General features: G+C 33.8%; 1 protein-coding gene across 1 annotated transcript; it reads left to right on the top strand.

Annotated features, from left to right (window-relative positions):
- The first annotated feature begins 8,827 nt into the window (after positions 1 to 8,827).
- On the top strand, positions 8,828 to 10,702 carry LOC148875655 (uncharacterized). The gene is made up of 3 exons (XM_088965218.1): positions 8,828 to 9,463; positions 9,674 to 9,965; positions 10,281 to 10,702. Exons 1-3 carry the CDS (start codon positions 8,828 to 8,830, stop codon positions 10,700 to 10,702), a joined length of 1,350 nt encoding a protein of 449 aa, XP_088821344.1.
- The last annotated feature ends 2,148 nt before the right edge of the window (positions 10,703 to 12,850 follow it).

The raw sequence follows: 12,850 nt of genomic DNA, 5'->3' as shown, positions 1-12,850 counted from the left end.
TTTGAATGATTTATGATTCGATTAGTTTTCTCCTCGTGGTTGTTCCAATAGATCCTTCAAATTTCTGACTGAATTCAATATTTTAATGAAATACTAGAGGTTTTCTTTAATATATATATATATATATATATATATATATATACATGTATGTATGTATGTATATAAATTTAATGTTTTGTTTGGTTTTGATTGATTTATTGGACAAAGGAGTGGATAAAGTGGATAATTTTTATACTTTAAGATGAAGAGAGACATTCATGTCAATGGAACAAGAGAAAAATTTAAAGAAACTTGTATTCTATGTCAGTGAAATGAGATAAGAATTTAAAGAAACTTGTATTTCACTAGTAAAAGTACACATGTGTTGCACATAGTAATATCAAATGATGATGATGATAATAGTCAACAACCAAATGACCTTAGAGGTTGAATCATTAACCTATTTAATGAGGAAAATGGACTATGATTAAGACATTAATTCATTTTTTTCTTTGTATTTTAGCCATTTCTATCTTTACCAATAATAATTCTTATTTTTTGAACAAATTTTTGTTTAATATGAAGGATATATAATATTAGTGCATGTTCAATTTTTTTTTATAAAATTTATAAAAAATTCTATATTTTTATTTTTTATAATTTAATTTATGAGATAATAACAATTACTTATTTACCAAGAGGAAATGCAATTCCAATATACTGTTTGAATATTGGTTTTTAATATTATGGTCAAATCAATTATTTATATATATATTTGTTTGTATTTTTTAAACTTCTTATATGATGAAAATAGTTGAAAAAATACTTATATTTTTTGTTTTTCTTTATTTCAACTATTATATTTTCTTTTCCTTTTAATAATTTATGATTTTTTAAATTAAATCAGATTGTATTAGATTTGGATATCCAACATCTTGATCAGATTTAGATTCAAATCAATATTTATGAGATCCAATAAGATCTTCGGATTGAATCAAATTTAATCCTTAATAAACCACTAGCCTCCAACGACCTAGCTAATTAAATCATTGAACCATTTGACATGGTTAGTGGGATCATGTGTTAGACATTAATGCTCCTTATTTTTTATCCCATTTCTATCAATAGTGAAAATAATTCTCATTAATCAAAATTATTTTATATGATGAATATATAATATTATAGAATGTACCCAAAATTATTTATAAATTTCTACATTTTCTAGATTTTTATGTATTTTATTATTTAATAATAACATCATGTGTTGATCCATTTGACATGGATAGTTGAACCACTAATTCACCACTTGGATGGAAAACCATTTTTCTTTTTTAGTTGATTTAAATCATGTATTACATTTTCATCATTAATAAAAGTAATTATTATTTTCGCATTTATTTTTGTGCATGGTAGTATCAAATGATGATGATGATAATAATCAACAACCAGATGCCCTTACTGGTTGAATCACTAACCTATTTAAGTAGGAAAATGGACTATGATTAAGACATTAATTCATTTTTTATTTGTACTTTAGCCATTTCTATATTTACTAACAACAGTTTTTACTTTTTCAAACATATTTTTGTTTAATATGAAGAATATATACTATTAATGTATGTTCAATTTTTTTATAAAATTTATAAAAATTATATATTTTTATTTTTTATTATTTAATTTATGAGATAATAAAAATTACTTATTTACCAAGAGTAAATGCAATTCCAACATATTGTTTGAACATTGGTTTTTAATATTGTGATCAAATCAATCATATATATATATATATATGTATATATATAGTATTTATATATAATATATATGTTATTTATATTGCATTTTTGTAAACTTTTTATATGATGTAAATAGTTGAAAAAATACTTATATTTTTTGTTTTTTATTTCAACTATTATATTTTTTTCTTCTAATAATTTATTATTTAAAAATTTAAACTAGATCATATTAGATTTGTATATCTGACATCTTGATTGGATTCAGATTCAAATCAATATTTATGAGATTCGATCGAATCTTTGAATCATATCAGATTTGAATATACCCTGATTCAAATCTGATATGATTTGTTTGCATCCCTACCAAACCACTTGCCTACGCTGACCGAGCTAATTAAATTATTGAACCATTTGACATGGTTAATCGAGTCATGTGTTAGACATTAATTCTCTTTATTTTTTATTCTAACTTTTATCCATTTCTATCATTAATGAAAATAATTCTCATTAATCACACTTTTTTTTATATGATGAATATACAATATTATAGATTGTACCCAAAATTATCGATAAATTTTTACATTTTCTAGAATTTTATGTATTTTATTATTTAATAATAACATCATGTGTTAATCAATTTGATATATCTATCTATCTATATATATATATATATATATATAATATTCGATACTTAGTTATGATATCATAGATTGACCCATTTGACCCGGAATGTTAGATCATTGGCCTACCTACCATCTAGATATGGAAATGGTTTCATTTTCAAATTGGTTTTAAATTTTGCATTTTATTTATATCATTGATAAAATACTTATTATTTATCATACTTATTTTTTTTTATTTTATTAGTATGTAATATTATAGATGTGCCCTAAATTGTTTTTAAAAAATTTATTTTTAATTAAACGTCATGGTTAACCTATTTGACTTGAAAGGTTGAACCAGTTACCAACCCCCTAGATAGGAAGATGGTTTAATTTCCCATTGGTTTTAAGTTGTATATTTGATGTCCATCATTAATAAAATTAAGTCTAATTTATCATAGTTATTTTTTAATATGAAAAATATATAATAATAGAAATGTGTCCAACTTTTTTTTTCTTATATTTTTTGTATTTTTTATATTTCTAAATTTGTACTATTTATTTATGACATCATGAATATCATTGATAAAATAATTATTGCTTATCATACTTATTTTTATTTATATTATTAGTATATAATATTATAGATGTGCACAAAAGTGTTTCATGTTTTTTTGTACTATTCTATTTTAAAAAATTTGTTTTTAATTACACATCATGGGTTAACCTATTTGACCTAAAAGGTTGAACCACTAACCCACCCCCTAGATAGGGAAGATGGTTTAATTTCCCATCGGTTTTAAGTTGTATATTTGATGTCCATCAGTAATAAAATTATGTATATTTTATCATATCATACTTATTTTTTAATATGACAAATATATAATAGTAGGAACATGCCCAATTTTTTTTAATTTTTTTCTATATTTTTGTATTTTTATATTTCTAGCTTTGTATTATTTATTTATGACATCATGAAATTATCCATTTGACCCAAATGGTTGAAGTACTTACCCACGACCTAGATGGAAAATATGATTTCATTTTTAGGTTTATTTTAAAAATATAAAATTTCATTCTATTAATAATTATTATGTTTGGATTTATTAGTGGAATTTAATAATGATAAACAAAACTATTTTTTTATATTTCTAAATTTGTATTATTTATTTATGACATCATGAAATTATCCATTTGACCCAAATGGTTGAACTACTTACCCACCACATAGATGAAAAATATGATTTCATTTCTATATTTATTTAAAAAATATAAAATTTTATTCTATTAACAATTATTGTATATGGATTTTTTAGTGGAATTTAATGATGATAAACAAAAGTATAAATGTTGGATTCAATGAGAGAGAATGTGATTTATTTAATGACCGAAATGTGAGACTCAATGAGAGGTAATTGAATGTACTTTGGTATTCTTATATGATTTCATTTCTATATTTATTTTAATAATATAAAATTTTATTCTACTAATAATTATTGTGTATGGATTTATTAGTGGAATTTAATGATGATAAAAAAAAGTATAAATGTTGGATTCAATGAGAGAGAATGTGATTTATTTAATGGCTTAAATGTGAGACTTAATGAGAGGTAATTGAATGTACTTAATGGTATTCTTTTAATTACATTTTCTGCCTTTTCAATGGAGATGAATTAAATTCAAGAGGAGGGGTATTTTAGTAAAGAAAAACTCCAGAAGCCAATACCTCATCATTCACACTTTTATAAGTAGTATAGATGTTAGTAAATGGTTCTTATTATTTTAACTAATTTTGCTTGGAGAAAATGGAGGTATTTTTAGGTCAATCGGGGTTTAAGAGAAAATGGCAAGGAAAAGAAAATAAGAAAAGCTCATGTGAGTATTGTGGGTATTTGGCAAATTAAAACATTCTATCATCGGCTAGAGGTACTTGTTGCAAAATGAAAGTTTAGGGTCATAGACTTAAAGTACAAGGGGCCTTTTTAATGGGAAATAGGCAATTAGTGGTAGATTTGTCTCCTTGAAGAGGCTTCTTCGACCTAGAGTCTGTAACCCCTTGAACTTCAGTATAGAAAAGCTCTCCTTGAAGATGTTCTGATTAATAGATCTTGCTTGTCTCCTCCCTTCCATTCAGAACCTACCATCTTATTCTCTTTTGTTAAGTACTTTTTTGTTGGTCTGTGTCAAAATACCTCCTCTCTCCTTGTACACTCTTCTCCCCCGTCTGTTCTAACAACCTTAGGTCCCCCATAGGGTTCCCGTTGGGGCGTAGCTGCTAGCCAACCTGCACCCCATAACTTCCCTTCCAACCACTGTTAATCCCCACTATTACCCGCTAACCCCTGTCACAACTACCTTTTCACTGTTACTTGCCCCACCACTGTTGCATTTTAACCTTATCCGCCACTGCTACCTCTTCACGTGAACATTTACTATTCCAACAAATGTCTCTAAAAGGCAAGGAAGTCATTAACACACCAGAGCTTGCACATGCATCGGAGGACTTCGAGACTCTCTTTGCGCATGCAGTAAATGTAGAAATTTGTAGATGATTTGAACCAATTGAGGAAGCAGTGCAAGTCATCGGTCTAACATTAAAGGGACACATCTTCCCACAAGTCACTGAAGAGGCTCTAGCTAACCATGCTCGAGTGCAATGGAAAGTGATAGCTACTGTAGATGTTCATTTTCTCGAAGGTGGTAGCTTGGAGTTTTCATTCTCTAACCATAATGATAGGCTTACAACCCTAGAAGGACGCCCCTGTATTTTTTGGTCTAGCTGGATCCAATTAGAAGAATTGCATGATTCTAGTACTGGCATAGTGGAAAAGGTCTGGTCACAGAGAGTCTGGCTACAAATTCATATGATCTCACGAGCCACGATAGAAAAGGGAAGAGTCTGCTTTCTTGCTGGCTCGTCAGGTTCTGTTGTTTCAAATCAAGATAAAACACCTATTGGTCACCTAATACAAGGTTTGTATGTTCGCAAGAAAATCATCATCGACCTCCGGTGTCCCTTGCTTATAGGTTGGTTCATTTTCTATCGTGGGAAGCCAGTTTGGCTTAGGTTTTGCTACAAGAAACTTCCCCATATCTGTGCTAACTGTGGCTTAATCGAACATGCGTGGAATAATTGTAAACGATTGGATCACTCTATACCATATTATCGTCGATACCTTGAAAATCGATGTATCGACTTCTCGGTGGCTCTGTGCCGAATTCAAGCTTGAAAAACCTTTCAATCTCCCAGTATAGTCACCTTTAAGTGTTAGTATTCTTGGTGCATGCAAAGTGTGTCACTGCGAGTAGGGATTAGATGAAGATTCTAAAGATGGTTCTGGTGGTCGGAAAAGATGTTGCATTGAGCCGTCATGTGACTTACTGGCGGTGGTCTCCAGCAACTTGCCTGGCGCCCATGCAACAAGATTCCGCCATGTTGAATCCTTCAAAAAAGATGCATGCCTCCCATTCGATGTGTGACACTCATCCAACATCATGCAGCATGCATGCATTGCACCTTGAGAGCCTGCCCACGCTACGTAACTTCCATGCACAACACTAATTTGTCTCTTGGACTGAAGGGCAAAAGTCAGCGCTGACAACTCATTATCTTAGTAAAACTGTAGGGTTAGGAACCATGGACTTATTGGTAAAAAGAGGCATAGCATACCAATAACGTACCACCTAGACCTTTCCTCTAACACCTTATTGCCATCAAGAATGGATACGTGTCTGATTTCTTCACTGGCCAAGTCCTACCTCTTGAATGTCTTTTAACCCGAACCACAATGATACACCCGACCCACATCCATCTACCAACACATGTTCTCGACAACCCTTTAATAGACTTTCACCCTTGGACTCCTCCCCTCCACCCGGATAGGTCATCCACACACAATATGGCAGCAACTATGCTCCCAATGGAACCCGGAATGGAGCACCATGAAGCTCCAGAACATCTTCTCAATCTACCAGAGTGCTACTCAGTCTAGCTTCTTCAACAAGTACACCTTAACATCATCACCGCCTTCTTTTTACTTGATCTCTTATTGAAATACTGTATTTTTTATCTACCTATCATTTTGAAGATTATTTCTTGGAATATCCAAGGGGCTAATGATCAAAAGAAAATAAGAGAGCTTGCAAAGCTGTGTGAACGTGCAAAGCCAAAACTGCTATCCACAATAAAAAGCTCATCACTGGCTAGGAAACTGGGGTTCACCCAGTTCATACTCCATGAAGCTTCAGGCCTTTTTGGAGGACTTCTATGTTGCTGGTTAGATTCTCTAAAAATTAACACATTGCACGTGGACAATCACCTAATTTGCCTAGAAGTGATCAATTACCCTCCCAACAATCCCTGGCAGCTTTTTCTGTTCTATGGCCACCCAGTTTGTCACCTCTGAAAGAATTTGTGGCTGCAGTTAGCATAAATGCAAAAAAATGCTAGTCTGCCCTGACTTTTGATGGGAGACATTAATGATATCTATAAATCTGAAGATCATAAGTGATGAAAACAAAAAATATCATATTTTTCTCACTTAATAATTAGCCTTTTATGTTGATTTTATGCCCAAATGCACTCATAATTCTTATATTTTGGTTTAAGGCCGAAAGGAGGCGTTAGGTGATAAACAAGGCTAATCGGGTCATTTTACACAATTTTGGCACCATGTGTTAGATTGAGAATAAATCTCTCATCCAGACTCCGATTGAGATGATTCAAGATGTGTTGGAAAGATAAGGAAAAATTCTACAACTTTTCTGTTTTGAGTTTTGATAAATTCGGACTTAATCGAGGTCAAAATCGGGCCCGAATTCTCTACAACTGCATTGGTGACGTGTTGAAGACATTCCTTAGCCTTGAAGCTTTCATCCGTGATTTCACCATTCTCCCATTCACACAAGAACTTTGTTTTATCTTATTTTTGAGTCTTTTCTGGATAAGTCAGACTTGTAGATTGACCTAGGGGAATTTTAGAAGATTTTGTAGGCTTCTCTTGGGGGAAGTAGATAAGAGGAGAAAAACCTAGAGAGAAGGCAGTAGAAGCCTAATTTTCTTGGAGTTTTCACCATGATCATGCGTGGCTAAACTCTTGTACTTGTTTGAAGGAAGCACAAGCCTCAGAATCCACCAAACTGTGAGATCTAATTTGGTTTTTATTGTTTAATTCATGCTTTGGATATCGAATGTTCTTCTATGTTTACATCTATGATTGTTTCGTTTGATTGCTAGGAAGGCCTTCTAGTTTAGTATTCGCTACAATCTATTGCTAGATTAGATATCAAATCCATAATTGTTTGGTCTCTCTAATCTGCGAAGCAACTAGGGTTTAATGATTTGCTGCATCATAAATTGTTAGATCCTAGGAAGGACACTCGACTGAATTAAATGCAAACGCTTGTGCTTGTGTTGTTTAGTTTCATTGATCTCTAATGCTTAATGCTATTGCTGGATTAAATCTTTAACGCTTGTTTAGGGGTTGTTCAGTAGTAAGGGTTAAGAGAATCACTTGTTTTCCGATTAACTGATATTAGGAAGATGCAGGAAAATAATTCCTATGATGAATATTCAAAGTCTGGATTGATTTATTCTTGCATCGATGAACAGTAGTGAAATCTGATGGTGGATGTTATCTTAGACCAAGATCCATTCTTTTGGTTAATTACTACACTCTAAATTGCCTTGCTTCCCATTTAAATTTTGTTCTCTTTAATTCTGATTTTCTTTTTTTCAAATCTAGTTTTCGTTACACACACCGCCCCCCTCCATCTTTGATTCATGTAGCACATAATTCAGATTAGATACTCTATGTGGGAATGATCCTTACTTGCACTACTACATTTTACTCTCACGAGTATAGGTTTTATTTTCGGGTGCCTACAACAGCACACCAAATTTTGGCACCGTTGTCGAGGAGTTTTTCTAATCAGTTTTGTGCTTTTCGTGATCGTTGTTTAGTTCTTGAAATTTTCAATTTTTTTTCCTTTTTTTTTTCTATAGATCACTTTGGTTGTTTGTGTTTTGGCATAGATTATTTTCTGTTTTATTCATTTATCTATTTATTTAATCATTCTAGATTTTTTTATTTGTTTTATGGTATGTCGTTCTGGGTTTATTAGGTTTTCCTTAATTTATGCCTGTAACCCGATTCTCTAAGAAAGGTAATTTGTAGTTTGATCTAGAAATAGAAGGGAATTTGCACAGGTTAAGTAGGGAAGCTCGGAGTCATTCTGAGGAGAACGATCCAGCCTTCGATTTTCTATTTGTTAGCGGATCTGATTTGAGAGAAGATGACATCATGGCCAGAAATCGAACCTTGAAAGAGTTTGCTGCACCGGATTTAAATTAGCAACCCTTATGCATAACTTTTCCTGCTTTAGATGCTGATGTTAATTTTGAATTAAAATCTGGATTGATACATCTGTTACCCATTTTTCAGGGTTTTGCAGGTGGGGATCCTCATAAGCACTTGAAGGAGCTGCATGTAGTTTGCACGAGCATAAAAACCTATGGGGGTAACTGAAGAGCAAATCAAATTGAGAGCCTTCTCGTTTTCTTTGAAGGATTCAGCTAAGGATTGGCTCTATTATCTACCTTCCGGGAGTGTTACTACATGGAATGAGATTAAGAGGCTATTCCTAGAAAAGTACTTCCCAGCTTCAAGGGCGGCCAATATCAGAAAAGAAATCTGCGGTATAAGGCAATACAACAGGGAGTCCCTACATGAATACTGGGAACGCTTTAAGAAATTATGTGCAAGCTGCCCCCATCATCAAATGAGTGAGCAGTTACTTATCCAGTATTTCTATGAGGGTGGTCTTCAACCCACTGATAGGAGCATGATTGATGCTAGTAGTGGAGGAGCTTTAGTGGATAAAACCCCCGAGGTCACGAGAAATTTGATTGCAAACATGGCGACCAATTCTGAACAGTTCAGCTATAGGCTCAACCCTCCATCAAAGCATGCTAATGGGGTAAATATCTCTTCCTTTGAACAACAAATTGCAATTCTGACTTCTCTTGTTCGTCAAATGGCTGTAGGTAAAATGAAAATGGTGAAGGCTTGCGGGATATGTTCAATAGTAGGGCATCCAACTGATATGTGCCCAACTCTTCAAGAGGAGCCCGTTGAGCAAGTAAATGCGGTAGGTAGTTTTCCAGGGCAACCGCAAAGGAAATATGATCCCTATTCGAGAACGTATAATCCAGGATGGAGGGATCACCCCAATCTCAGCTATGGGAATCCACAAAACCACCCAAGTTTCCCGCAATATCATCCAACTTTTCAGCAATATCAGCCACACCCCCCTAGGCAATAGCCAACCCAAAATTCTGATTCATGTATGTTTTTAAAGGATATCGTCAAATCTCTTGCCACTAACACTTTGCAATTTCAACAAGAGACAAGGGCCAGTATCCAATGTTTGGACAATCAGATGGGCCAAATGGCGATGACGATTAGTCTGTTAGAGGCACAAAGTTTGGGGAAATTACCCTCTCAAATAGTTGTGAATCCAAAAGAAAATGTAAGTGCAATCGTTTTGAGAAGTGGTAAACAGGTTGAGGCAACAGCAAGGGCAGCCCCCGCATTGTCGAACCAAGAAAAGGAAAAAGACATCACTCCCGATGGTGATGAAGTACCCAAGCGTAAGTTTCCTCCTCTTTCTGATTATAAATCGGTACCTCATTTTCCTAATGCTTTAGTAGGTTATAGGAAAGATGAGTAGTTCAAAGATTTTTATGAAACTTTCTGTAGATGCGAGGCAAATATTCCCCTTTTTAATGCTCTTAAACAAGTATCTCATTATGCTAAATTCCTAAAAGATTTATATACACATAAAAGGAAATAGAAACTAAAAGGATATGAGAAGGTGAGAGTAGGGGAGAATGTTTATGCAGTCATTAAAAAGCTCCGTACAAAGTGTAAGGATCCAGGTATATTCACTATCCCCTGCATGATAGGTAACACTAGAATTGAGAAGGCCATGTTAGACTTAGGAGCTTCTATTAATGGCATGCCATATTCTATATATGCTTCTATGAAATTTGGACCTTTGAATAAGACTAGTATAGCGATTCAATTGGCTGATAGATCGAATGCTTATCCTAAGGGTGTAGTTGATGATGTTCTTGTGAAAGTAAATGATTCATTTTTTCCTACGGATTTTTATATGCTTGATATGGATAATGGTGATCAAACCACTCCTATTCTGCTAGAAAGACCATTCTTAAAAACATCAAAGACTAAGATAGATGTTTATAGTGGCACACTCACCATGGAATTTGATGGTCAGATTGTTAAGTTTAATATTTATGATGCCATGAAATATCCTACTGATGATAATCCTATTTGTTTTGCCCTGACTTTTGATGGGAGACATTAATGATATCTATAAATCTAAAGATCATAAGTCCTATAGAAATAACAAGACCTTCCTGTCTAAACATATGCAAAATTTCATACAAAACTTTAACCTGGTCGACTTTGAGTTTGTAGGGCCTCCTTTCACATGGACTAATGGCAGTAGGGCACATCAAAAGTGTTGGAAAGATTGGATAGAGCCCTAGCTGTCCCGTCCTAGTGTCGGTTGTTCCCAAATTCTCTGCTCTGGCACTTTCTAATAACTAGCTCAGACCATGGTGCCATCTCCATCAACACCGAATTAGTTCCTCCCCAAAGGAAACCCCATTTTCACTTCTTGCATTTTTGGACTGACAACCCACAATTCAAGCAAATTGTCTCAGACCTATGGAGTTAGCATATACAAGGTTTTCATGCCCATAAAATTGTTACAAAGTTGAAATTATATAGCTTTGCTCTCAAATCCTGGAACAAAAGCCACTTTGGTCAAATCCAAAATCACATCCACAGGTTGGCTAACCAAATTTCATCCCTTCAAATGAATATTATGGATGCAAACCCCCAAGATCATATTCATTCTCTTACATGCCAATATCACTATTGGCTCTTAAAAGAAGAACATATGTGGAGAATTAATTCTTGAGAGCTGTGGCTACAGGAGGGTGATAGAAATACAAAATACTTCCACCACATGAAAAATTTTAAAAACACAAAAAATAGTTTAGTATGGTTAAAATCTCTAGATGGCTCTTGGACATCTAACCATTCCTCCATTGCACAAGTGTTCAAATAATCAGTTCTGGAAATTGGGGGTCGATAGGAGGTTTTTGATCCATGTATGTTGGACACAATTTCACTCTCCACCTTATCCTCATCTCAGAAGGACTCACTATTGCTCCCACCCACAATAGAAGAAATCTTCGTGGTGGTTAAACAATTGCACCCTCATAAAGCACCTGAACCTGATGGATTTACTCATTACTTTTACCAATACTTCTGAGATCTAATTGGCTCAAATATTTTTGCTATGGTACTAAAATTTTTTGATACAGAGTTCCTGCCAAAAGAAATCAATAGTACAATTTTAGTCTTTGTTCCCAAAAACAATCAGTCAGTGGATGCTTCAAGTTACCGTCTCATTAGTTTATGTAATGCGCTTTACAAAATAATTACCAAATGGATGGTATTTTGCCTCCAACCTGTATTATAGGAACTGATATCTCCATTCCGACCGGGTTTTCTCAAAGGAAGGAAGATTATAGATAATATCCTACTGGTGAAGGAGATCCTTCACAAATTAAAGCTCTGAAAGAAAGGTCAAGGTTTCATTGCCCTAAAACTAGACATGTCTTAAACTTTTGATAGAATGGGCTGACTGTTTCTATATCATGTATTACAAAAGATGGAGTTCCCTATGAAATGGTGCAACATGATTCATCAGTGTATATCTACTACCTCCTCAATCAAAATTGTAGGTGAATCTCATGATCACTTCCATTTGAACCGTGGTGTCAGGTAAGGGGATCTAATCTCCCCATATCTATTTATCATAAGCATGGAGGTACTCACTCAACTCTTGAATCAAGCCTCACTTTTAGGACAGCTTGAGGGAGTAAAAATTAATCGTAATGGTGCTCCTATCACTCATCTCCTTTTTAAAAATGATTGCATTATTTTCTGCAAAGCCGATATAGCTCAGGTTAAAACTTTGGTTAATATTCTAAAAACTTTCAAAAGTATGTCAGGATAAAAAATCATCTAATCCAAGTCAAGTATCTACTATACCAGGAATGTTCCCCGTCAGCATCGCAAATTTCTCTCTCACATTCTATAGATAAAGAAACCACTCATTGGCACCAAATACCTTGGAGTGCAGGTGGGATCAAGCACTAGGCTTTGTTGTTCACATAAGGAGATAATTGACAGGATATCTTCGAAGATAAACTCCTAGAGTTATAAACTTCTATCACAAGTTGGTAGAACCACTCTAGTCAAGTTTGTCCTCCGGTCCATTCCAACCTATTTTATGTCAATATCAAGTTTTCCGAAAGCAACAACCTCCGAACTGGACAAAATGGCTAGGTTGTTTTGGTGGGGAGATATCGCTAGTGCTTCTAGACACACTATTCCTTGGAGTAAGGTATGTCAACCTAAAAGCCAAGGAGGCTTG

This window comes from Nelumbo lutea, chromosome 1 (assembly GCF_056320005.1).
Source record: "Nelumbo lutea isolate HS-2025 chromosome 1, American lotus-T2T, whole genome shotgun sequence".
In the NCBI taxonomy this organism is placed as follows: Eukaryota; Viridiplantae; Streptophyta; class Magnoliopsida; order Proteales; family Nelumbonaceae; genus Nelumbo; species Nelumbo lutea.
Note: the sequence above shows the minus strand (reverse complement) of the source record. Positions and strands in the feature narration are given on the sequence as shown.

Excerpts from the sequence above, each read along its gene's own strand:
- LOC148875655 (XM_088965218.1), top strand. The coding sequence starts at position 8,828 with ATGGGGGTAACTGAAGAGCAAATCAAATTGAGAGCCTTCTCGTTTTCT. Across the intron at positions 9,464-9,673 it reads CCGTTGAGCAAGTAAATGCG|GATATCGTCAAATCTCTTGC; the intron begins GTAGGTAGTTTT and ends ATGTTTTTAAAG. Across the intron at positions 9,966-10,280 it reads TGGTGATGAAGTACCCAAGC|GTAACACTAGAATTGAGAAG; the intron begins GTAAGTTTCCTC and ends CCTGCATGATAG.